General features: G+C 44.1%; 1 protein-coding gene across 2 annotated transcripts in view; it reads right to left on the reverse strand.

Moving 5' to 3' along the window:
• Positions 1 to 4084: 4084 nt before the first annotated feature.
• Positions 4085 to 26624, reverse strand: part of GAS7 (growth arrest specific 7) — a 104394-nt gene continuing 81854 nt past the window's right edge. For both annotated transcript variants that reach the window (XM_032706918.1, XM_032706919.1), the window contains exons 9-14: positions 23567 to 23645; positions 20594 to 20722; positions 18812 to 18935; positions 16304 to 16383; positions 13141 to 13239; positions 4085 to 12424 (exon numbers count right to left, since the gene is read on the reverse strand). In XM_032706918.1, the coding sequence (XP_032562809.1) occupies positions 12311 to 12424; positions 13141 to 13239; positions 16304 to 16383; positions 18812 to 18935; positions 20594 to 20722; positions 23567 to 23645 (625 nt within the window). In that variant the 3' untranslated portion in view covers positions 4085 to 12310. The remainder of the gene's footprint in view (positions 12425 to 13140; positions 13240 to 16303; positions 16384 to 18811; positions 18936 to 20593; positions 20723 to 23566; positions 23646 to 26624) is intronic.

Below are 26624 nucleotides of genomic sequence, written 5' to 3' on the forward strand. Positions count from 1 at the left end.
AATCACAGAATCTGCTGATTTGGAAGGGACCCACAAAGATCATCAAGTCCAACCCTTAGCCATGCACAGGAACATCCCCAAGAGTCACCCCTGTGCCCCAGAGGATCAGCCAAACCCTCCTGCAGCTCTGGCAGCCTTGGGGCTGTGCCCACTGCCCTGGGGAGCCTGGTCAGTGCCCAACCAGCCTCTGGGGGAAGAACCTTTTGCTGAGATCCAACCTAACCCTGCCCTGACACAGCTCCAGGCCATTCCCTGGGTGCTGTCCCTGGTCCCCCCAGAGCAGAGCTCAGGGCCTGCCCCTCCTCTGCCCCTCCCCAGGAAGTTGGAACTGCAGTGAGATCTCCCCTCAGTCTCCTCTTCTCCAGCTGAACACACGAAGTGCCCTCAGCCGCTCCTCAAGGCTCTTCCCCATCTTCATTGCCCTCCTTTGGAGACTCCCTAAGAGCTTAATATCTTTTTTATATTCAGTGCCCAAAACTGACCCAATATTGCAGGTGAGGGCCGCCTCAGGGCAGAGTTGGCCCTCCTGGCTGCCAGGGCACTGCTGACTCAGGGCCAACTGGCACCCAACAGGACCCCCAGGGCCCTTTCCCAGCGCTGCTTTCCAGTATCTCATTCCCCAGCCTGTCTGTACATCCCAGGAGCAGAATCCGGCACTTCCTATGGTTGGTGATTCCCAACCCTCTGATTTGTCGAGGTCTCTCTGCAGGGTCTCCCTGCCCTCGAGGGACTCAGCAGCTCCTCCCAGTTTGGGGTCATCTGCAGACTTGCTCAGTGTCCCTTCCAGTCCTGTGTCCAAGTCATTTATGAAGATGCTGAAGAGCACAGGGCCCAAGACGGAGCCCTGTGGAACCCCCCCTAGTGGCAGGTCCCCAGTCTGATGTCACCCCAGTCACTGTCACCCTCTGTGCTTGACCCATGAGCCAATTGCTCACCCACCACATGATGTGTTTATCCACCCATGGGCTGGACAGTTTGTCCAGAAGGATCCTGTAGAGAGAGAGACTGTATTGAAAGCTCTACCGAAATCCAAAAAGATCACATCAACTAGCTTCCCTTGATCCAGGTGCGTTACCCTGTCATACAAGGAAATCAGGTTGGATAAGCAGGACTTTCCTCTCATGAAGCCATGCTGGCTGTGACCAATGACTTCATTGTCTTTCAGGTGATTTTGAATACCTCCAAGGATAACCTTCTCCGTAACTTTACCAGGCACTGAAGTGAGACTGACAGGCCTGCATGTTCCAGGGTCCTCCTTCTTGCCCTTTTTGAAAACTGGGACAATGTTCACCAGCTTCCAGTCTGCCAGGACCTCTCTGGATTCCCAAGACCACTCAAAAATCATCAAGAGAGATTTTGCAATGAAATCAGTAGATCTTCGAGAATTCTTGGATGAGTCCCATCAGGCCCCAGAAATTTCGTGGGATCCAGCTGGAGCAGCAGTTCCCACACAGTTTCAGGGTTGACTGGGAGCTGACCATCCTGGTAGTCATATTCCTCCAGCTCAGGGCACTGAGACCCCCTTGGCCTATCATCTGTGTTGAAGACAGAGGCCAAGAAAGCATTAAACACGTCTGTCTTGTCTCTGTCCCTGTTTGTAAGGTGACCATTCCCATCCTGTAACAGGATGATATTTCTATACTGCCTATTTCCATTAACGTATTTGAAAAAACTCTTTTTATTGTCCCCCATATTTCTGGCAGCTTCAACTCCAGTTGAGCTTTGGTCGCATGAATTTTCTCCCTGCAGTGGCCAGCAGCATCTCTGTGTTCCCAGGCCACTTGACTTCGCTTCCACTGGGCACACACTTTCCTTTTTTGCCTTATTTACAAGAGAAGGTCCCTATTCAGCCAAATCGGCCTTCTGCCTCCCCTGCTTGACTTCCGACTTTTGGGAATTGTTGCTCCTGTGCCCTTAGGAGGTGATGTTTAAAAAGTGGCTGGAAGTGATGGACCCCAGCACCTGCAAAAAAATTTTCCCAGAGGGCCTTACTTACTACTTACCTGAGCAGCCTGAAGTCTGCTCTCCTCATGCCCAGAGTTGAGGTTTTGCTGGCACTTTTCCTCCTGTCAAGAGATTTTAAACTCGATCGCTTTGTGGTCGCTGTGGCCAAGATGGCCCCCAATCTCCACTTTGCTCACAAGATCTGATCTGTGGACAAGCAGCAGATCAAGGGGAGTGTCTTTCTGAGTCGGCTCCCTTAGGACCTGTTCCATAAAGTTGTCATCCAGGTTTTTTTAGGAATCTTCTGGCCCGAGTTGTACCAGTTGTGTGGTGCTTCCAGTTAATTTCTGGCAAGTCTCTCATAAGGTCAAGGGCAGTTGACTTGGAAGTGTCCCGTAGTTCCTCAAAGAATAATTCATTGGCATCATCATCCTGGCTGGGAGGTTTACACCAGACTCCCGCGGTGACATCTGCATTATTTGTTTGCCTCTTGATTTTCACCAGAGGCTCCCAACTGTGCCATGGCGAACTGTGAGCTCCAGAGATTCTAACCCTTTTATTACACACAGTGTCACCCCTTCACCTCTTCTGCCCTGCCCATCCTTCCTGAAGAGCCTGTAACCGTCCAACAGGGCACTTCACCCATGGGACTCATCCCACCAGGGCTCACCTATGCCAGTGATGTCAAATCTCTGGGACTGGGCCAAAGCTTGGAGCTCCTCTTGTTTGTTCCTCATGCTGCTGCAGCGGTGTAGAAACATTTCAGGTGTGGTACATTGTAGCCAACACCTCAGGAGGCAGATTGAGGATCCCATTAGTGCTCGTTTTCTCAAGTTTTGACATCCCATCGCTCATCACTGGCGAGCCTGGTTTTGCCCCTTTCCCCCTTCCGAGTTAGTTTAAAGCTCTATCAACAAGCCCTGCTAGTTCCTGCGGTAGAACTCTTTTTCCCCTCTGAGAACGGTGCATCCTGTCCTCTCGCCATGAGGTTTTTCTGAGCGCTGGCACTACACCAGCACAGCAAATGGCTTGTTCAGTAACTCCCCAACCTGCATTTCAAAGTCATATCAAAGACCTCTACAACAGAAAGTGCTGGTAAATTGCAGTTTAATGTACCACAGCATGTGGAGAGTATTGACCAAGCTGGTCTATACCATGCACCAGAATTTGAAACAGCATTCTGAGATTTTTTTAACAGATCTGGGCTACTCTGGGCAAGGTGCAAAGACTGCTGTGAAAACCAAGCTTCCACCTGGAATTTTTACAACATCTTGCCTTCAGTGTCTTCTTCTTTCTGAGAAGAGTGTGCAATACCTCTGCCACTCTTCCTACCTCTGTGCACAAGCACACTGAGTGCTGTGGGATGCCCTTCTGCAGGGGGTTGCAGAAACAAAATTTTTATATGAGTTCAGAACTGGAAAAATTCTTAGAAGGAATCTCCACTGAGGTTTACGAGATGTGTGGATGGGCTATCTCCAAGGTGCCCGAGTCACACCTTGCTGGAAGGTGGGCTTGTGTTCTGCAGAACTGCAACTCCTCCGTGCTCTGAGCTCTGTTTCCACAGCGCAGCCCAGCAGGCTGCCCATGTCAGTCACTGCTGCAGGCAGTTGTAGGATTAGACAGGATTTTGGCAGGGCCAATTTTGACTTTGTCAGAAAACCTGTCAGCATTCATGTTAATTCAAATATTCAAAGGAGAACAATTTTTAGTAACAACATTTCATATCAGTGTTTTCAACTAAGCTTCAAGCTGCACGTGAAACTTGCAGGTAAAGGACTGACTGGTTGAGGAAGACTTGCAGATCACTTAAAGCATTGAAAGCATGCCCATTCCATGGCAGCTGCTATCAGGCTGCTCATGGTCAGCTTGCCTTGCTTGTTTAAGAACCATTTAACTGAAGGTAGTTTCTGAAATTGTATGGACAGGAGGGACCGAATGCATCTGACTATCGTGCAAAGATCTGAAAAGGATAAGTAAAAGTAGATTATACCCAGTGATGTGATTGCAAATTCACGCTGTGCTAAACCGGTATCAACAAAGCTGTCCATATGCATGTGGCACCCCACAGAGTGTCTTTGATCAAACTGCACTCACAAAGTGCAGGGCTGTGGTAGAAGAAAAAGTAACTGGGTAAAGACAATTCCATGCTCAATGTGTCTCTGTACAGTTTATTTTACAGGAGATGAGATGAGCACTATGATGCATATAGACTTGCAGAACAATATAGGAAAATACAGTTTAACCATATGAAATTGTTTTACAGTAAGACAGAAAAATTACATATAGGAAATGCCTTCAACACCGAAGGACAAGATCCACAGCTGACATCAAGTAGCTTCACTGAACTCTGGCAGTTTACCCAAGCTGAAGATCTGCCCCTTAAATCTTTTCTTCATTCAACTTAAGTTCAGTAAGTGATTCCTTCATGTATCCTTAGGGAACAAAAGCCATCCTATAATTTCCACAATGATCCAAGGTTTACTACTTACTCAGACAGAGGCTGCATGATAAATAAACTATTTAAGGGGTCTATTCAGCCAAAATTTATGGGAAGTTATAAAATTTTGGTTAAGCATCTTTAAAAATAAGTCATTAGTACTGGCAAAAGACAATTTTCCTAGAAATTTAGAAGTATTTTAGGAAAACTTACACAAAAAGGACCAAATAAGCAACTTTATTTTAGTAGAAAACTCTGATTTAGTGTATGACTGGTGATCTGGCCTGCCTGTGAATCCCTGCTGTTACAATGTCTGCAGAACCGCCCAGTGGAATTCTCACTGTCTTGGGTTGCAGAAAACATGGAAACCATCTAAGAAGGAGAAGAAAATATTTGTCCAGTACTAGTACCTGCTGTTTTCGTAACAGATAGAGGCTGCTGTCAATGTTTTTGACCTGCCAGAGTGGTAAATGGACATCCAAATTCCTTAGGCTATTCTGATAATCTTAGCCATTCAATCAAAAAACTCCAAAGGAATATGGGACTTCAGGTCAAGCATTCCCAAATTCACATGACTATCATGTCAGCAGATATGAGATCCCTGAAATCACTATTCAGCTTTAGAGTTCCAGGACCAGAACATTTCTTCTCAGCAACAGGTGTAAAAAAAATGTGGTGGCTTTTTTAATTCTTTTTTTATAATTACTATTTTTATTTATTTATTTTACACAATAAAGTGGATAACTACTCAACTCTTTTATTCAGAATTATCACTGCATCCTATTTTTATGCAGAATTTCCTGCTTAGTCTACTGAGATCCCTACACTGAAGGATGGGCTTGAAGATTAGCCCATCTAATGGGCTAATGCAGTTGCCCATCTAAACGCAGTTGCTTTTAAGTCTAAATTTTCCTATTCTATTTTCAGCATTGAGAATTTAGGATGCCTGTGCTGGACAGTAAACTATCAGTGAGACAAAGGCAGGTGTCCTGGAGATGTGGATGTCTGAAAAGAGTGAACAACTCAGAGCAAGGAAGGGGGGCTGAGAATCCTGCACAGACTTGTACACACTGGCTGCTCCTGAGATTTGGAAATTTGTAGTGTGAATCTGTGTATTTTACATGCTTGTAGCAGATACTATTTAGAGAGGCACTTCAAGGGGATCTAGTAGCAGAATTTTAATTTGTGATACAAGCCATTACTCAATTACTTGTTACATCAGTAGCCCTAAAAGACTGCGTATACTCAAAACTATAGTCCTATCCAGTCACTGAACCTGAATACAGCAGCTGGAAAGCTTTTGTTCTGAATATCCACTGAGTTTGTTTCTTATGAGACACCTGAAATAGTTCAACTTAATGTAAGTTGAGGGAGTTAAATTTGAATATTTCAAATTTATACATATTTTTTCTATAATTATTATTATGTGGTTAACCTAAGACTTATTTTTTAATGGTCTATGAAAGATTTTATCCATGTACAATTCTTAGATTCAGATGCATCATTAGGCACAAAAGGTTTCTGCCTTGAGGAATGCCTGGGATTAGAAATTTAAGTCAAATTGTGCTATGTGTTGGTCCCTTCAGAAAACAATGTCCAGGAATAAAAAAGAAACTGTGGCTAGCACAAAAAGGAGTCATTACTTTCAAACCTGGTGGCTGATAGGAAAAATTCAAATTAAAAGACAAAATAACCTCTCCAAAAAGCACTTACAACTCCCAGAAAATACTCAAAAGCATGAAGTTTGGTCAGCATGATGAAACAACAGATATGTTCTATGAAAATTCAAAATTAAAGGTTCTGAAAAGTGATGAAGGGCTTGCTATAGTAACAATGGAGAGGGAAAAATAAGAGTTGAAAGATGCACCATTCATATGAATAAAATCTACTGTAAGACAAAGTAATGGATATTATTTACACAATAACGCTTCTCAGGAAAAGACGAGGATTTACTGCAAGGAAAGAACTTCCTCACCATTGTGCAACAGCAAGGTTGTGTGCTCCAAGCTCCTGGAGCACAGCAGGCTCGGCACACTTGAGCCTGGTATATGAGCAGTGCAGTGTGAGGGCGCCGGATGTCATTGTGCCGCTAAATGACAGACCCGCTCTGCGGTTCCCAGAGTGGCATTGGTAAGTACTGGTCTCCCACTGGCAGAACCACGTGCAAGTTGGAAAGCTCTGTATGAAGCTATAGATACAAGGGAATATTTCATCACTGATTTTCATGTGCTAAGCAAAACTGGGAGAGTGATGGGCCTCTTAATAGATCCATCGAGGTCTGAGAGAGAGGTCACCTGGGAAGCTAAATATCTTCCTGCCCTATGTGTCTGTTTTTAATCTGAATTAATCCCGTGACTATTGCCCACCTAGTTAAGGTAAATGTGACCAGTAGGCTCCTCTGGTGACATGTTAGACACCCCTGCTGCACACAGGATGCCCGTCGGCCGTTCCCCATCCTTGTGCAAGGACGGGAGGAATGGTCACACACCAAGAACCCCTCAGAGCCATGGTTCAGCAATCTCTTGGACCTCATTCTCCTACTTCAACACAGACTGGGGAGCAAAAAGCCTACAGGCTTCCTGAAAAGGTCTGTGATCAGAAAAGCTCGTTATTTTGAAAACTGCCTTTTTGACACTGTCTTTTGAAGGTATAGTTCTCGCCAAATAAGAAATGTCAGGGTGACCAGGATTGCCCCCCCCCCCCCCGGACACCAGACTGTGCCTGCCATCTCCAGGAACAGACACAGCCAGCTGCACTAGTGCACAAGAACATATGAGATACTATGAAATAGCAAATCTGTTTTCAGTTTGGAAGGAAACAATCAAATAATCACACCAAGAAGTCACTACTCATTCCAGGGGGACCTTCAAGGTGCTGGTCTGGATTTCTTAAGGTGCTTCGTAGTGAAGGACCAACCTGGGTAAGCAATGCCTTTTCTCTCCGTGTGTGACTGAAGAAATAGATGGGCAGAGCTACTTTGTCACTGAATTTTGGATTTGGGTTTTTACAGCTGCATCAGCGGGTGACCTGTGCGGTGTGCTCTGACCACTGCCTGCACAGGGACACTCCTAGAGCTCCACCGAGCTGCACAGAGAGCAGCAACGTCTTATCCATTAAGTACTTGAGGTTCGCGTTTCTTAATGTTTACTTTATCCACGTATTGAGTACAACTAAGGAAAAAAGAGGCTTGTCCATTTCTGTTTGTTAGCCTGATTTTCAAAGACTCTTATCACCTAACAGCTCCCTGTTATATTCCAAGAAATCTCTGAGTGTTGAGCGGTTCCAAAGAAGAGGTGAAGAGTGCACATTTCTATATAACAAGCCTAACTTGCAGTGAATAGTTAAATAATGACATTAAAAACAGGGACAAATTTAAGGCGGTTCTGACAAAGCTTGAGAAACTACGACTGCTACTGAGCATGTGAAAGTTTCCTGAACAAAAAATTCCAGTTAGGAAAAAAAAACAAACCCAACCCAATTGAAAAAAAAAAAAAAGCTGCATAAAGGGTAAAGAGAAGCAGAACAAAGTTTGCATGCTGCCTGTTAAAAACTCAAGAAAAAATGCTTCCAGTGCTTACTGTCCCTGTGCAACACAAGGGGGAACACAGTTGCCCCCCAGCAGCTCAGACACGCCTGCAGAGGGGGAAAGGGAGTCTAGAAACGTAACAGGAATTTCCATATGATTTTCACTGCTGTTACAGTACTTTCACATTAAAAAAAAAAAAGTGAAGGTATCTCTAAAGATTCCAGCATGCAATAATGAAATGACATTCCTATAAGGGAACAACGAAAGTCTTGCAAAATATGTTCAAAAGATTTCAAAACAGAGAAGCGATGAACAAATGTGAGTGAAAGACATGACTGAACCTGGAGCAGACTGAAAATCTGCATTAGGCCTTTTTGGATATTGCTCCATGAAAGCAACTGGAATCTTGCTGCTGAAGGAAGAAGGGTGCATTTGGTCCACATGGTAAAGGACTGACTGCTTTCAGCTCATTAACTCCAAAAAGAATCAGACAACAGCACTGGAACCAGAATGAGTTCTGGTAGGAAATAAGCTGAAAGAATACCATGGAGAAAGAAATCCAACTGTGCCAGAAGATGGCTCTGAAGATGCAAGCAGGCTGGTATGGATGATGAATAAAAAGTTCTCATTCTGTATGGCAGCTGAAGGTACAGCTGGCAAGCACCTCACCAGCTCTGGTACTGGTGTCAGGACATCCAACAGATCCAAAGCCATAGGAATTCAGGAAGCCCTTTCGCTGAGACAAGGGCCGAGAGAGTCTGGCTGGAGATCACCAGAGAGCCATACAGCATGGAACAAGTGTGTGACAGACAGCATTGCTCAGACGAAGAGGGAGCTCCACAGGGGTGGCAGGACAACACCCAAAATACAGGTGGCTTCAACAGACCTGGGCAAGCAGAGCTACCAGAGCTACAAGGAACAGAGGTAAATTCCCACTTGTACCTCTGCAGGTGAAACCACACAGTACTAATCGAGCACTCACCTTCTGCTCTGTGACCCCAGAGCCTATGAAGATGCAAGACAGTCCTGTAAATCTGATACCCATAGTGACTAAACCAGCAAAAACTCACACCAAGTGTGTGAGCCCACTTGCCAGATGAAACGAGATGATGCTTAAGCTCAGTACGTATGCAGGTAAGAGACTTACTTTGCTATTCTATTAACAGTGACACTGCAGCATCGTCATGCAGCATCAACACATGCTAGTTATTTTAACTTAATGCAAAGCTTGATCTTGCTCTGGAGAAGCAGCTGTTTAGGATAAGAACAAGGAAAGACTGGGTTCCACTGCATTTTTGAAACTAGGTGGAAGATGAACAGAGCACTGCTGAAACTCCCAAAGTTACATCTTTACCTTCTTAGGAATGAACATGAGGGCAAACACCCATGTTTTCCTTCAAACATGCCACTACCTTCTTTGAAGATGCTGTCAGTTCAGAAGTACAGGGCCTCCAGCATTCCCCGATCTCTAAGGTGCAGGATCCATCAGCCAAAGAACAAAGCCAGATAACACTGATCCCACTGTCTACAGTGTTGAGTGTTGTATCATGAAGGAATATCATCTTTTGAAAGAAATATGCTAGAAATTGTCTAGAAGCAACAGCAAAACTTCCTTATCACTTCCACCAATTACAGATGGAAGTGTTGCTGCAGAGGAAGCATCTCACCTGTCACAGAGCAGCACCGTGCGCGAGTCTCCTGGAACTGGGAAAGATCAAGAACCAGGTACCAGTGCCCTCCTCTGGTTACTGAAGTGGAGATACAGACTCCATTAAGAGAATTACTGTTCTGTGTAACTCACACATCCTTAAAACATTTCAAATGGACCAAAAACTAGAATCAGGAAAACTGTCTGGAAAAAAAAAAAAAAAAGGTAAAAAAAGAAAAATTACCAGAAAATACAACTAGGAATTGAGAGCGGCTTAAACACACCTTAGCAGAGGAACCAAAACACATTTCGGTCCTCAGAGAAACCTGTGCTAATGGACAGCATTTCCAGTCCAAAATAACATACATCTTTATGTATAACATACATCTTTAAAGAAAGAGGAAAAATAAAGTGTAATTGCTAACAGATTATTTCAGGTATTTATTAAGGAGAATACTGTATAAAGTGCACAACTAGTTTGGTTCTGCAGTCGAAACAAGAATGTGCTTAGGTGTTGTCAAGATTGCTCATTTCAATTTACAATACAGCCTAGAACACAGGGGCAACCTGAGATGCAGCTCTGATGTACTCCCATTATATTGATTGGGCCATTGAAGTTTTAAAAGCTCACCCTGCACTTGTGGTTTAAAAAATAGAAAAGTGCCTGTCCTCCAAAGTGCAAGGTAAGAGTTAGGAAAAGTATGCCCAAAAATTAATAGGACAGCAAGTGAATCAGTAGGAAGACTGAAAATGAGAGCTCATCTGGAAACTACCCTGTTTGAGGGAAGAAGGCAGAACGAAAAGAGGAGTCTAGGGAAGCATATGTACTCTGAGCTCAAGGACTAAATGACGCTCAGGCAAACCAAACACTTCACTGGTGTTGCAATGGTCTCTGCAACAAGCTCTTCCAACACCAAGAATAAAATATTAGTCCAAATTCTGAAGCGTGCAGTGGAAATGGTGTCACACCAGGAACAGTGATCCTGAGCATGCGGTAGTCATGACACTACACCTGCCAACATGCAAAGGTTTATAAAGGTTAATGAGGCAGCAGAGAAGTGGGTAGCAGGAGCATTTGGAAGACAGGAATGAACCTGTACTGATAAAGAGATGGTTGAGAAAAAGGGAACAATAGGAAAAAGCAAGAGAATTCAGTTTGATATAATAAACCAGAAAAATAACCACTGCAGCAATATTATAAACGTGCCTCAGATAAAATTTTACTGATTCCCAGTGATCTAATCACAGCGCTTTGAGGCTGGTGAACAAAAACTTGGAATAGTAGTGGAACAAAAGAAGGATGTAATTCTGGTGCTGGGGAGAAAAAGACAATAACAGTGAAATAATGTGGAGCATAACTGTGGATCAAATGAAAGACTATGGTTTGGGAAATTGTAGCTAACACCACATTAAACACTGAGTAAAGGCCACAGTGGTGAGAATCAAGGTTTCTGCTGAATCTATATCAAGAATCTTTGCATTGTATGAAATGCTGAAAAAAAGATATTAACACCAACACTGAAGAATCAATCAGAAATAACAGCAGGAGAATAAAATAAGTGTCTGTTCAAAACCAGTCTCCAAACTACATAACACTATTTGCCAAGAGCAGTACTGAATTCTTGGTGGTTTGCAGTAAGGGTAACATAGAAAAAAACCTCAGGTTAAGACTGATAGTACAGAAGTGCTGGCCACCTACATCTAGACTGAGTGCAATCTAGCAATCACAGATTCATGGCACCTTTGAAAATCAGGCTTCAAAAAGATAAAAGCCAAAATTTAGCTGGACAAACTTGGTAATTAAAGATATCTACGTCTGTGATATTCACCTGAAGGAACCAGCAAAGGGAAGTTTAAACCTAGATCCCAAGTAAACTATAAGGACTGTCTTTAAGAAGATTCTGTGAAAAAAACATCTTGCATGAGCAGGAAAGGTTTTGAACATCTCATTAATTCCTTGGTATATAACCTCCTGTCATTGAGGGCACTCCAACAGCTAATGAGGTAGGTATAGCACAACCAAGTCCTTCCTGATAAAAAAATTGTGATGGTAACACTTTCAACCTTATCGATTGGCCTACAACAGAAATCATAATAATGGGTTTATGTATCCCTGAGAGGGAGTATAAAACAGGAAGAACAGGAGTCTTCTCCACAGATTTTGGGAGAAGGGCCATCACGTCACTGCCATGGTGAAAAACAGTGTTATATGAAATCAATGTATTCACACAACATTGCTGTGAGATACACGTATTTTATAGATAGGGCAGCCAGGAAAGTTAGTTGACTTGCCTGTGGCCATGAAAGCAGCCAGTGATAGACCTGGGATTCATGATCAGGACTTCCTTGCCTCCTGCATCATGTTCAGTTATCTAATCGCTGGCCAGAGGCTCACTGCATGGTTGTTCTAACATACTGTATAAAGATAGTCATGCAAGGGGTGGAGAACAAAGTCACTGAAGAACAGAGCACTCTCTGTACCAGAAAGCAGATTTCTTCTCGAAGCTGCGTGCAATTGGGAACCTCTGGTGGGAAGCACACATCTGATTTCTTCACCCTGGAATGTCTGGTGCTTAAGGCTTAGCACAATGAGGACCATTGTAATGACTAAATGGAACAGAGATAGCCCACAGAGGCATAAATTACAGGATGTCTGGTAGTAAAACAACTTCTTCCCTATGCTCTTCTGAACCTTAAAAAACAAACATTAGCCTGGTTAATTCAGTGGACTCATCACATACAACTATAGATCAGTCTATATTTCCATGTCCACGGGTCGGATATCTCCAGTTTTGTGTTCTTTTACCCACAGTTCCCTGTCTTTGGCAGGATCCACTTTCCGAAGCAACTGATCCACAAGTTCTACTGTCTAAAATGAAGAAAACAAGAATCCAAATGTCAAGGGCACATTTCAAGCAGAGTCATTGCTCTTACATGTAGAGCAGCTATAGGCATGCCAACACTGCATTCACAGACAAGTGAGAGCTGCACATACACGAGACTTGGTGGACAACAGCCAGATCTGAATGTGCAGCGTTGTAGTGGGAAGCAGAGAAGAAGGAGATTTAACATCAAGCAGAGACAGGCTTCCTGTGCCAGACATTGGCCAGTCGGTCTATGACTCCTGTCCTGCAATCCGTGCCTTACACCAGATACAGCTGTATTGAGGTCAGCATGCATTTCCCATATTTTAATATTTGACAAGTAGCCAGTTTTTAATAAGAAAAATATATCTACTTCCATCTCAGCGAAATTACTTACCATCGCCCTTGCACAAACAGAAGACCTCAAGCAGCAGCGCTTCATGCTGGGAGAGCTAATAACGGCTCATACTGGCCAAATGTACTTCAAGCAGCTGTATCTCTCCCAGCAGAGCTGTGATCCAGCAGTATGAACTGTGACAAGGATCAGAGTCCTGGAGGAGCAGGACTGCAGGGAGGCAGCACAGTACTGCTGCATACTAACAAGCTGACTGTAGACGCTTCTCACCTGTCCTTCGACACAGGTCAGTCAGATCAGGAGGGGCTGTCCTGCTCAGCTGAAGGGCAGTGAAGACCACAGAAACGGAACAAAAAGCAGACTTACACTTTGGTTGAACATGTCTGTCTCATGCCGCAGCTGTGTGTACTGGCACAGATGCTGCCGAATCATCTCCACCCTCTCAACTTCTAGTCTCTCAAGCTCCTGGACATGAAGAAAAACAAGTTCATATTTTTACTTGAACCTGAGCTTGAAGACCTGGAGAAAGGATGTCACACAAAAGGCTGCCACTGAGTTCAATACTGCCCCAGGGTCATGCTTTGGAGCTGGACTCTGTGGTTGCACATTCCTCTGCTCTGCAGAGAATCAGAAACAGCAAGCAACAACAGTCATCTCAGCCTGAACCTAATGACAGGTAAAAAAAGGTTGAAACCTTTCCAAAAGGCTCAAAAACAGACAACCAAGGCAGAGAGCGCAGCCACTGCCTTCAGAGAGGGAAGAAGTTTCTTGCAAGAGGTTCTGCATGCTGTGCTGCTAGCTCTAAAAGTTACAGTGATTCCTTGGGGAAGCAGGAAGCACATTGGGGTGTATGGGTCAGACTGCCCCCAGTCCAACCAGATATTGGTCAGAGCACTTTTATCTGTTCACCAGGTGATGAACTGGGACAAATTTCTCCCTTGCCCAGCTGGCAGGAAGCAGACCCCAGCAACACTTTAGTTGGAAAGGTAGGTGATTTCTATCTTTCCTTCTGATATTTTTTGCCTCCCTCTTCTGGATTCTGATTATACTCTGATTATATCCCAAAATCTGCATTTAGTCCCTCTGGTGTGGCCTCACCTTGAGTACTGTGTGCAGTTTTGGGCACCACAATATAAAAAAGATATTAAGCCATTAGAGAGCGTCCAAAGGAGGGCCAAGAAGATGGCAGAGGGCCTTGAGGGGAAGCCGTACGGGGAGGGGCTGAGGACACTTGGTTTGTTCAGCCTGGAGAAGAGATTGAGGTCAGACCTCATTGTGGTCTTCAACATCCTCACGAGGGGCAGCAGAGGGGCAGGCACTGATCTCTTCACTCTTGTGACCAGCACAGGACTCAAGGAAATGGCTGGAGCTGTGCCTGGAGAGGTTTAGGTTGGATATCAGGAAAAGGTTTTTCACCCAGAGGGTGGTTGAGCACTGGAACAGGCTACATAGGAAAGTGGTCACAGCACTAACTCAATCGGAGTTCAAGAAGCACGGTTCAAGGCACATGGTGGGATTCTTGGGGTGCCCTATGCAAGGCCAGGAGTTGGACTTGATGATCCTGATAGGTCTGTTTCAACTCAGCATATTCTATGGTTTTATGATGGTTCTATGATTCTGTGATCTAAGCAGCAGCAGCGGAAGGGAGATGCTATGGAAGTCTGCCTTTAGAGACAGACATTGTGGGGCCAAATCCTACAAACCCTGCCTTCAGAGGGCATTTCTGGTGTCCACTTACTGAGCATTACAGCAGAGTGCAACTGAAACATACAAGCAGGCAGGCTGCTACATGGCCTTCCCAGTGCTATCTGCAACTTGTTAAACTTGGGAAACATTCTTCATTACAGCACAAAAATCTCAGGTGGCAGACCATCTGCTTGGGGACGAAGATGAGCTTATGGAATGGATGGGCTCCTATTGCTGTTGCAGCTGATGTACTGCTGTTCTGGGAAAAAAATGGTCCACTTTAAACTCAGACTCCCTTTTTTAGGGCACAGATATGCAGGACCATAACACCAAACCCAGTATGCTGGTGCCATATGCAGACCATGCACTGTATCTCCACCAGAAACTTCAGGGAGGAAGCAGAAATCTTAAGACCTTGACACTCTCAACTTGGTATTATTCCATATGAACTAATCTGTGTCTTAGCTGATCAGACAAAGACTGTTTTCAATATAGATTTTATATTCATGTGTATCAAGAGTTGCCTTCGAATGCTTGTCAGCCTGAGTTCCACAAATGACAAACCTGCTGTGCAGCTGCAGGCTATGGCTGCCCACTTGAGCCATCTACTAGTGCACCTGCAAGTTGTGCCTTCTCTGGGAGCAAATACAGAGCTCACATATACAGTGGAGGGAGGTGATCCTCCCATTCTGCTCTGCTCTAGTGAGACCCCACCTGGAGCACTGCACACAGGTCAGGGGGCCGCAGCACAAGAAGGATGTGGAGCTGCTGGACTGAGTCCAGAGGAGGCCACAAAGACGCTCTGAGGTAGCTTGTAGTAAGTTAGGCTGAGAGAGCTGAGGCTGTTCACCTGGAGAAGAGAAGGCTCCAGGGAGACCTTAGAGCCCCTTCCAGTGCCCAAAAGGGCTCCAGGAAAGCTGGAGAGGGACTTTGGACAAGGGCCTGGAGTGACAGAACAAGAGGGGGTGGCTTTAAGCTGAAGGAGGGTTAGGTTAGAAATTAGGAAGAAATTCTTCCCTGTGAGGGTGATGAGGCCCTGGCACAGGCTGCCCAGAGAAGCTGTGGCTGCCCCATTCCTGGAAGTGTTCAAGGCCAGGCTGGATGGGGCTTGGAGCTACCTGGTCTAGTGGAAGGTGTTCTTGCACACGGGAAAGGGGTAAGAATGAGACAGTCTTTAAGGCCCCTTCCAACCCAAACCATTCTCTGATTCTATGAGGTATCTGGCCACAGTGGCACAGATGGTCAGTGTCATTTGCATCAGTGAGAAAATGCCAGTGAAGGTAAAGAGGAAATCAGGTCCCTTATGTACAGGAACAGACAATTTTTTCTCTCTTCTTCTGTTTTTGGGAAAATATCTGCCTCTTGGCACAACAAAGCTGTATCTTGGTGCCTAAACCCAAAGGTCTATGACAAAGGTCTGTGAAGTGTGTTACCTTCAAAAAAGCAAAATAATAACCAAATGGAGAGCCAAGCATGCCTTGTCTGAGGTGGCAATACTGCACAAGAAATTGTAAAATCATGGAATACAAAAATTTATTAAGTAAATTCAGTGACTTATTATGTGTTTTTTCCATGTTTTTCTTGTGCATTACTTCATCCTTCCTGAGGACAATTCTAGTGTCCTGGCCCCTAAGCAGTCCTGAACTGGTTTAATGCCTTCTGCAAAGAAACAATTATTTCTTCCTTCCCCTAATAATGAGTTTTTCTTAGCACTGAGAATGGGAAATACAATGGGAGAGATATCACCCAGTTTCCCCCACTGCATTGCACTGAACTAGCTGTGAATGACGAATGCTGTAGGCCATTACAATTTTGCAATGTTACAGTGTTAGATGCTATGTACCAGAGTGGTGGTCACCATCTCCTCAAACCACTTTGACTGGGCTTGATTGTAAAGATCCACACAGCGCATCAGGTCATCTCCTGAAAGAGTCAAGATAGCAACAAGTTAGCCTTCTCTAGCCAGACCTTAGAAAGAAACTGCAGGTCAGGTTTTGTAGAACAGACCCCGAGGGTTTGAAGATCAGCCCTGGTGGAGGTCACGGCAGTTCCGTCACATGACATTTGTTACATGCACCAGAATTTCAACTTGCATGCACTTGATGTGAGGCAAAAAAGCAGGTGATTGGGGTGAGAAAGAATGAGGGGGAAAGACAAACAAATATGAGCATTAAGTAGTATTTTACAGAAATAGGAAAGCAAATTACTTCAGTTAAAAAAAAAAGTCATAGACAGAAAGTTATATCTGAAAAATAAAGTAATTAAAATGGGAAATCAATAATAATATGAGTTATGGAGCTGAAGGGTAGCACTCTGTAGGTGAGACTGTATTCTAAGAGGTCTCTGTTTCAAAGGGAAGCAATGCATCAGGCTCCAGCTGTTAGATGAAGTGATGCTTATTTGCAGCCTCATGCATTCTCCAGACTCTGGAGATGCCCGATTCCAGCCGAGCTTTGGCTGCCTCCTGTGTTCAGGGCAGTAACACAAGAAGTTGTTGTTCTTTCCATTTTTTTCCTTGTTGCAGGACTCTGCTCTGACAGAGGGAAAGGTGGGTGGAAAATCTGGAAGGCGTGTCTCAGAGATTGCTGCTTTTCAGCTAGGAAATTCTCTTAGTTCTTTAAATGAGGTTCAGTTTCGCTTTCCCTAACGGTGTGATGTCTATGTCCAGGGCTCAAATACATCTTACTATTTTAGGTGCAAAATGGTCTTTATACATAAACTGAGGACGAACCAAGCTTTAAGAACAGGACTCCATAGACCAATCAGAGCCAACGAAGTAAAATGCATCTGGAAGTTTCTCCTGGGCTTAGAACTTCGGGTGGCAACCAAACTCTATGAAGAAGCCAGGATTCAGGGCTCAAAGCTTGGCAAAAAGCTCATCCACCCAGGAAGGGGGTGCAAAGTCCAACATGACTAGGTCTAGTGGAAAGTGTCCCTGCACATGGCAGAGAGGTTGGAATGAGATGACCTTTAAGGTCCCTTCCAACCCAAACCATTCTGTGATTCTACGACAAGTCTGAACTAACGGTTCCCACACTCTAGGAGGCTCCTCAGGGGCTCTTTTGACAGGGGGTTACCCTCCACTCGCTCGAGTGAATTTGAGCCACTGAACAGTCAGGAACAAGAAAGCCATGAAACACATGAACAGTCCATGGGAGCAGAAAGGAACACCACCTATCAGTAACCCAAGGGATCACAGAAGGGCTCTGCTCTAGAGCTTTCTAGTCCTATCACCCACTTGCCAACAGGGTTCCTTTCAAAGCCAAATGACCACATGCTGCTTCTGGGAACCACCACCTGAGGGGGTGGGACAAGACCTCATCTGCCACATACCAGAACGGTGGCACCAAGTGGAGAGCAGCAATGGGAAGACTCACAGCAAACTTTGATCTTCAGCTCTCTCTTGCTTGTTCAATAAGTATCCATTATAACCAATTTCTAAGGAACACAGTGTCTGTGAATTTGTAGGTGAATAAAGAACATCTCTCACGGAGCCTCCTGTCACGAACTCGTAACTTTTACTTCTCCTCAAATGATTGCCTATACACATGGTCACACTGCCAGTGACTCTCCTCAAAACCCAGACACGCTATCCTGAAGTTTTAAAAACCTCAGAACTCTGAAGGACCACTCTACCAAGGAACAGCTCTATGAAGGGATGAAACATGGAAGCCCTAGTTAAAACCTATTTTCAGCAAAGGTACTAATGGAGCTGCACGTATCAGTTTTGCAGATCTCAAAAAAGTTCCTGAAGGAATCATGCAGATGTGGCTTGAGCCTCTGTAAAATATGCATGGGTCACAGCAAGTAGCTCTGTCCTCAGTGCAACACAGCACACACTACTATCTCCTCAGTATTCCTACAATAGAAATTATTTTAATCACTGAGTAGCAGTGGAAAAAAAGACAAAAAATTCACTTTCAAGGAAAAAGACAGCAATGGCAAGTACAATAGGCACTCACATAGTTGTGGGTGACTGTGATTGAGGAAAGAACCAAGGAACAAACTATGATTTAAGGAAGAAACATCCTCAGCTGAGCTTCTTGGAATCTGACTTGGAAAGTTACACAAACATTCCGTAATCTAAAGAACTTTCACAAAACAGAAGGAAAACTCATCCTAGTTTTACTGTTCTCACCCCAGTTATCAACAATTTGTGACATGTGAGTTGGAAGAACTAGGCTTGTTTCTTCAGAGGATTTAATATCACAGATTAGTAGCATGGTTCACTTTGCCTTTGTAGGTACAATATTAAAAAAACAAGAATCACGTGGAGGGATGGGCAGTTGCATCCCATCTTGTTCTCATGGGGCCATGCTCATTCCCACCGCGGACGGACATAGGTACTCACCTGCCTGAGTGGACTTTCGTCTCGCCTTCTTGATTTCTTCTTCTGTCTTGTTGCTGAGCTTCACCTCTAGCTGCTGCGTTTTCATTTCCAGATCCTTCTGTCTCTCTGTCAAGGCTTTCCGGGCCTTGGAGTAATTAAAGAAGAGCCATGTGTTTTAAAGGAAAAGAACTGCCAGCTGCTTTCAGCCATCTAGGACTTCTTCACACAAGTATTTGTCAGTAAAGAGTCAGTGACTTTGCATGAAATTGGATCCTAACTGGGATTCACGTTCTTACAGCATCATGTGGTGTTCAAAGAAGTGTCCTATGATCACAGAGAAGTCAGCACCAACAAATCACAAAAATATCTGAACTCTTTGTAGATTCTTAGAAAGGTACAGGACAAATGGCATCATCAGACTCTCATGTTTCCTAACAGCTTTCTCACTATTTCTGGAAGAAACGAGAGCTGGAGCTTCTTCCCAATGTCTTAAACAGCATCATCACCAAGACACCTCTTCCATTCACTTTTCTTAGGACCTGAATTGTTGAAATAATTTCAAGTATCTTACAAAATTAGACTTTAAGCAAGTTCTGGATTTATTATACATCTATCAGAACCTCTAACAATAGGAACTTATTTAGAAAAACATATTCAGGTTCAGGCCAACAGTTCATGCTGTAGAAATCAAGACCCTGAGGTCTAGTTACAACTGATTACTTGAATTACCTTACTTAAAAGTTCTTCAGGCTGTTAAACATTACAACCCTCTTAAGGCATTACTGGATTTTTTTCCATTTGCACTTCTGCAGGGAGAGGGAGCTGCAGGACAGCAACTGGTGAGGGGCTGAGCTCTTCTCATGCACTGCAGCCATGGCTCCTCCCTGCTCCAATTCTTTCTCCTCAAGGCTACTCTAATTCACTCTTCCCAGTGTCACTACTGAGTTTCTTTGCACATGAGAGTGTGAAGAACTTACTGTTTCACAGAAAAATGTCTTCTCTGCATACACACAGCCTAATGACCTTGTGTATCCTGCAACAATTCTGTCCCTGGGAGAACTCCTGCTGATCTTTAATGAAAGCACAAGCAACCTTTGGTTTGACTGAGAATGGTATGTTCCTTTCCAACTTACACCCAAGAGCAAACCACATGAGGATACAATTTGGCAGCTGAGGCAGAAGCATCTCAATTCCTGCCAGCTGCTGCTGAGAGATCTTTTGTGGGTCAAACTCCCTACACCACAACCTCAGCCACCTCCTGGTTCATGTTACTACATTACACAGCCTATTACTGTGTGCTGCTGCTGTTTGGATTTTCCGGGTGAGGATGTTTCCTGTGAAGGATTTGTGATTTGCTGGGCAGGGTTCAAGCTGCCTTTACCAGCCATCTGCTTTTAGCCACTGCATGAGAGGATGTCGAGCCAGGTGAGCATTTTGCTGCCATTCTAAGGCAAGGTATTTTAAATTTCGAGGGCAATAGATGTGACTTCCAGATGCACACAAACAAGAAGTATTTGCATCAAATGTATTAGAAATATATCATCCCAAATTGGAAAGGGGAGGATGAAACAAAAAGCCAGTTCAGCAGTAAGATGGTAGCCCTGCTGCAGCCCCCCATTTCCCAGATCTCAGCTAAGCAATGAACTACATCTGGGACCCAGCAAAGCACAGCTAACAGCAGAAAGCCCTCGGTAGGAAAAGCTGTGGTTCTTTGTGGCAGAACAGAAACTTTTCACGGGCAGCTGCTTTTCTGCCCAAACCAGCAGTATCTCAGAAACCCTCCAGTTTGTTCCCTGCTCCCACCTTTTCAACTGCTGTGTAGCGGCTGGACAGGTGCTTCCGTAAGTCTGCAATGTGGTGATCACACTTCTTCATGTCTTTCTTAAAGTTCTCTCTGAAGTTGAGCAGGGGTTTCTCTACCTCACTTTGAAGCTGGTAATGAAAATAAAGGAAGAAATGGCAGTAATGAGGAGCTGGGCAGTAAGTCCTGGCTCTTCACAGAATCACAGAATTGTTAAGGTTGGAAAATACCTTCAAGATCATCAAGTCCAACTATGAACCACCATGTTCACCCCTAAACCATATCCTCAAGTGCCATATCCACATGATTTTTGAAAACTTCCAGGGACAGTGACTCCACCACTGCCCTGGGCAGCCTGTTGCAATGCTTTAAAACCCTTTCTGTGAATTTTTTTTTCCCTAATATCTAATCTTAACCTCCCCTGGTACAACTTGAGGCCATTTCCTTCTGCTGAGCAGAGCTCAAGACAAAGAGGAAACAATACACACTCTGCAGCTAAAGGCAATGACAGACAGTAACACTCCTCTTCCCCAAGAGTGCTCTGAATTAAGCTACTACAAAACTCATCCCTTTTTAGGAGACCTCTGTTAAGGGATATTAACTGAAGGGAGCAAAAGGACAGAAATTTTGTCTTGCCCCCTCTCCAATAGATTCTCTCTTTTACACAGAACATCAAACAACAGGCAATATCCAGAGCACAGCTTAGGTGCTTCGATTCTGGCCTAACTGATATAACTTGCTTTAAAAAAACCCAATGTACCCGAACTAAAGCCACTAACCCTGGCTGCAGTGAGGCGAGTCCATGGGCAGCAGTGCCACACCTGCATTTCTCGTATGGCGAAGTGAGATCCAAGAAGGCCACATTTTATTTATTTCTGTCAAGTATAAGGGAGCCTAAAGAAAAACCTGATTATTTAGTTGAAGCTTTTTAAGTAGTGGCAAGAAACCACTGGAATGAACTGCATCAAGACCAGACACATGACTTATCCTGACAGCCAGTAATACCCAGCTCTGATAGAGTTTGCATCATATTCCTCTTTGGCCTTCTGATACACAGTTTTGACAGCTAGAAAACGTGCTCTGGAGGGATTCAGACATTTCATCTCCTGTCACAGTTCAGTACAGTCTTTTATTGGACAGAGGCTACAAAGTCAGCCAAGACACTACAGCACACATTCTAGAAAGGTTAAACAAGTGGAGTCTGTTTAGGCAGATGAAGACTGGCACCTTGGTGATCTAATATGGTCTACAGCTACCTGAAGGTCAGATAACAGGGTTACTGAGCCAAATTCTTCTTCATAGGGCCAGGAAAAGTCACAAGACAAAACTGAGCTTTGGGACGTGCAGGAAGAATACAATTTTAAAAAAACAAAAAACATCACCAGAATGGTGACTGGGCACTGGAGAAGGCTGACCAGAGAGATTATGAAATCTCTGTCCTTAGAGATACTCAAATCTCAGGTAGACAGAGATGTAGCTGACTTGATCCACTGTGGGTGATAGTCCTGCTCTGACTGGGAGTGCTGGACTAGAAAATTCTGGACAAGGTTTTTCTGACAATATCATCAGCATGGCCCCAGGCAAAAAAATAAAGACCTGAAGCAGTCATTGCCATGACAGTCTTCTTGAAGGTCTCCTCGTGTGCCTGTATTTATAGCTGGCATGTCAGGCTGTACAGGCAGCAGTAGTGCAATAATATTTTATGTTCCAAGTACTGTGAGAGCGCTGTCACCTTCTCTGCTCTGTTCCTGACTCTCCATGTAGCAGTGGTATGAAGGACTGTCACAGAGGCTGTTCAGTGTCTTCAAGGCTGGTGTTTGTGTCTGAATACTCTTGGTGTGCTCTGCATTGCACTGCCTGCTTGTGCCAGCACTGACTGGGTTTGGTTGACTATCAATGTGAAACAGAATTACTGCTTCCAAGAATAGCTTCTCTGAAAGTAATACCAAAAATCAATATGTTTAAAAACATATGTTAATAAAAGGAAGTCAAAGCTAGGAACTCCCAAACAGGTATGGGAATATAGAATCATAGGATTGCTAAGGTTGGACAAAACCTCCAAGATCATCAAGACCAACCATTAACTCAGCACTGCCAGGTCCAACACTAAACCACGTGCCACATCCACATGTCTTTTGCACACAAACAGTGGGGAGGGTTTAAAGGATGCTATTGGAGTTTCTGTGCAGGGCTTAAACAAAAGTAAAAAAATGAAAGAGCTCCTCTACATGGCCTGCCCACATGTAAACACCACACTAGGGTGCATTTCTTCCTCTTGGAAAAGGAGGACAATGGGGAGCAAAAAGTATTTCACTAATTACAGCCCTGATGTCGAAGTTTGAGGCACAGCAGCAGGTTACCAAGGCAGCAGCTAGTTGCCTGAGTAACCTCTGCAGAATCACTTATGAACAGTGTAGAGCTATAATTTTCCTCCAGAACATGGCTGTTGTGCTGAGATATCTGCCACTGTATTGAACTTGACCACCCACAGAGGTTAACATAATGTAACAGGATTCAAGAGCGTGTCACATGTGATGGAAAAAACCCAGATAAATGCCATAATTTGTAAAAGAAATCTCATTGGGCATCACTTGAGAGAAAACCCAAAAATAACATGACATTCCCAGTGTGCTTTTCAGAAAGGCTAACGATACAAAGAAGTCAGCGTTCTGGTTCTCTTAGAGAACTTAGAGCTCTGGTGAACAACCTTTAGAATCAGTTTTTCTCCTTTTTTAATGAAAAATCAAGGTTAGATGTGTTTTAATTTTCTCATCAGATAGATTAAATACACTGATTTGGGGAGTAATAATAGACAGAGTTTCAGTAAGATTGTTCGCCAACTTATTAATTCTTCTAAATTTGTACCATATGCATGGTGTATGCATATGCAAATGTATTTCCCCCACTAACATATACTGAAGGGAGATCCATACCAATTCAGGGCAAAAATCTTTGGAAAAGAAAGAACTACTTACCTTAGAAGAAAATTTGAGATGAACTTCTGCTTCATCAGCTAGACTCTTCTTGAGCTGAGCCCAAGCCTCTCCCAGTGTGCTGGAAGAACAGAGGGACAGCAATCAATGCCCTGTCTCTTACCCATCCTTCCCATGAGATCTGTCAGACAGATCTGGCACAACGCTTCGTACTATGTCTTGCTGAGCAAAATCATGGAAAAGGGATAACAGAAACCTGAGAAGACAACCAACCCTTGTGACCAAGGCAGAACTGTATTGGCATTGTATGTAGCAGATTTTTGAAAACACTGTTCATAACGGTCTCCAGTTACAGAGATGCCACAGCCTCCACAAGCAAGATCCTTCAGCGTCTTATCCTTACCATAACAAAGTTTTCACCAACGCCGTTTGTCCATTGCCTCTTCTACTTTACACCCTACTTTTGATGAACAGATTATTCTACTCCTCCTCAGAGAAGCTTTTCAGTATTTGAAAATTTCTGAATTATCTTTTTCTTTTGGACAGATTATTTCCGAGATGATGGCAGCTGAGGTCATCTCATGGCTAGGCTTCGCGAACGAAGATTTGGGAAGGCACTATCCACTTTTGCTGCAGGCACGCTGGTGGCTTATGAGGCCAATACGTGACAGACATATCCGATTGCAAAAGGCGCAGCAGAAAGACTCCTTAGATGGTGTAATCTGCAAGACACGGTTCTTTCTGCGTTGCCTTTTTTCCTCGAGAGTGATCCTGCGTGTGTTCTCGAAGGAGACAGCTGCGTTATAGATGGTGTGTCTCCAGGCCTCCCGACTGGAGGCCAGAGTAGACCAGTTATGGTGATGAATATGGCCAAGGCTGAGATGTTGTTTCAGGGACTCCTTGAATCTTTTCTTCGGGGCTCCTCTCATGCGGCAGCCAGTGGCAAGTTCACCATAGAGCAGGATCTTAGGGAGGCGGTGGTTGGTCCTTCATCCTTGAGACGTGCCCTGCCCATCGCAGCTGTGTTCTCATCAACATGGCCTCAATACTAGTGACAGCTGCTTGCTCTAGTACAGATGTATTGGTCACATAATCTGACCAGCGGATGTTAAGGATTGTACGGAGGCAGCGTTGATGGAAGCGTTGTAGGAGACGCAGGTGGTGGCGGTAGATGACCCATGATTCGGAGCCGTATAGGAGAGTAGACAACACTATGGCTTTGTAAACACCGATCTTGGTGCTTTTCTTTAAGTGTTTATTACGCCATACTCTTTTGTGGAGTTTTCCAAAGGCACTATATGCCTTAGCTAACCTGTTGTCTATCTCTCCGTCGATCTTACCATCTGAGGAGATGAGGCTACCAAGGTAATTAAACTGTTGGACTGATTTGAGCTCTGATTGGCCAATGGTGATGTGGGGATGATGGGGACTTCCTGAGGTGCAGGTTGATGGAGGACCTCTGTCTTCTTTAAGCTGACTTCCAGCCCAAAGAGCTCAGCAGCATCTGCAAAGCAGGATGTTAAACGCCGCAGGGCTGCTTCTGTGTGGGCAACAAGGGCGGCGTCATCAGCATAAAGCAGCTCCCGGACAAGATGGTTTAAGGTCTTGGTGTGGGCCTTCAGTCGCCTTAGATTGAATAGACTTCCATCAGTATGGTATCGAATGTAGATGCCGTCCTGATCATCGAGGTCTGCTGTGGCCCTTGGAGCATCATGCTAAAGAAGACGGTGAATAGGGTAGGAGCGAGAACGCAGCCTTGTTTCACACCATTCTTAATTAAAAAGGGTTCAGAAGTGTGTTGCCATATCTGACTTGGCCGTGCTGATCCTCATGGAGTGAGATGATCATTTTAAGGAACTTGGGGGGACAACCTAATGTTCCAAAATCTGCCACAGACCTTTTCTGCTCACAGTATGAGCTACACTCCTCCAAACCCTCTACAACAGCCTAGACTCCTCTTAAAGCATCATTACCAAAACTACACTGTCTTCCAGTACAGGTCTTTCCGGTTGCTAAACTGGTACAGATTATTTTGTATCAGACACTCTTTCTTCTACATATCTCAATATGATTGCTTTTTTAGACAACAGCATGAAGTGTTGATGAATAAGCTTGTGATTCACTATAGCCAGACCCTTCTCCCACAAACTGTTATGTAACTACCTTTCACATCCTGTGAAAGTATAAAACCTGGTGCTTTATCCTCATTAAAATGCATTATTTTTTTTTTCCAGTTATTTACTCCAGTTTAACAAAATAATTCTGAGTTGCAATCTTTTCTTCAAACTATACATACTAACCCTCCTAGCTTTGTCTCATCTCTGATTACAGTCAAGCCATTATTTATTCCACCATAGGCCATTCATTAACAAAAACACTGAAAAAAAACCCTGGACTTGAGACAAACCTTATTTGATCTCAGCCCATAGCTACTTTCTCTACTTTACTTTTGGTAAATAGTGGGTATTTCTTACCTAGTTTTTTATACTAGGCTTTATTTAGGCCACCATTTCTCGTCTGCCTACAAGAATCTCCCACTGCAAAAATTTACACTAAATTAAGGGCTGTGATGCTTGAGTTACTCTTTTATTCCATCACTGAAGGAATTTAGGTTGGTTTGGCATTGTTCTGTATGCATCTACAACAACTGCTCATCACCTTAGTTTTCCAATAAGTGCTTCTAGGAAGTTTGACGGTTTATTCTACCACTTTGCAAAGGTTAAATAAAGCTGAGTGATCTACGATTCCTGGCTCCTTCTATCTCCTCCCCGCACCCCTTTCAACAACAATGATATCTGACCCTTCCTGATAGCCTGAAAAATTGCCTGTCATGTGCAATTTCAAAATAATGGTCTGTCATCTCTGAAATTGCTCCAAGGAGTTGACTTCTCAAGTACGGTGTTCATCAGCTAAACAACTTAGATTCACCCACAGAAGTGCTCCCAACATTTTCCCTAGACCCACCCCGAGATCTCCTCCCACTGCCCAGTTATCACTGACAATAACCATTTTATCTGATCTATTTAAGAATAGGTGGTATTTCAGCCTGATGAGCGTCTTCTACATCTCCTGTCCAGCTCCCGTGACTTCAATGACCACG

Source organism: Chiroxiphia lanceolata, chromosome 19 (assembly GCF_009829145.1).
Source record: "Chiroxiphia lanceolata isolate bChiLan1 chromosome 19, bChiLan1.pri, whole genome shotgun sequence".
Taxonomy (NCBI): Eukaryota; Metazoa; Chordata; class Aves; order Passeriformes; family Pipridae; genus Chiroxiphia; species Chiroxiphia lanceolata.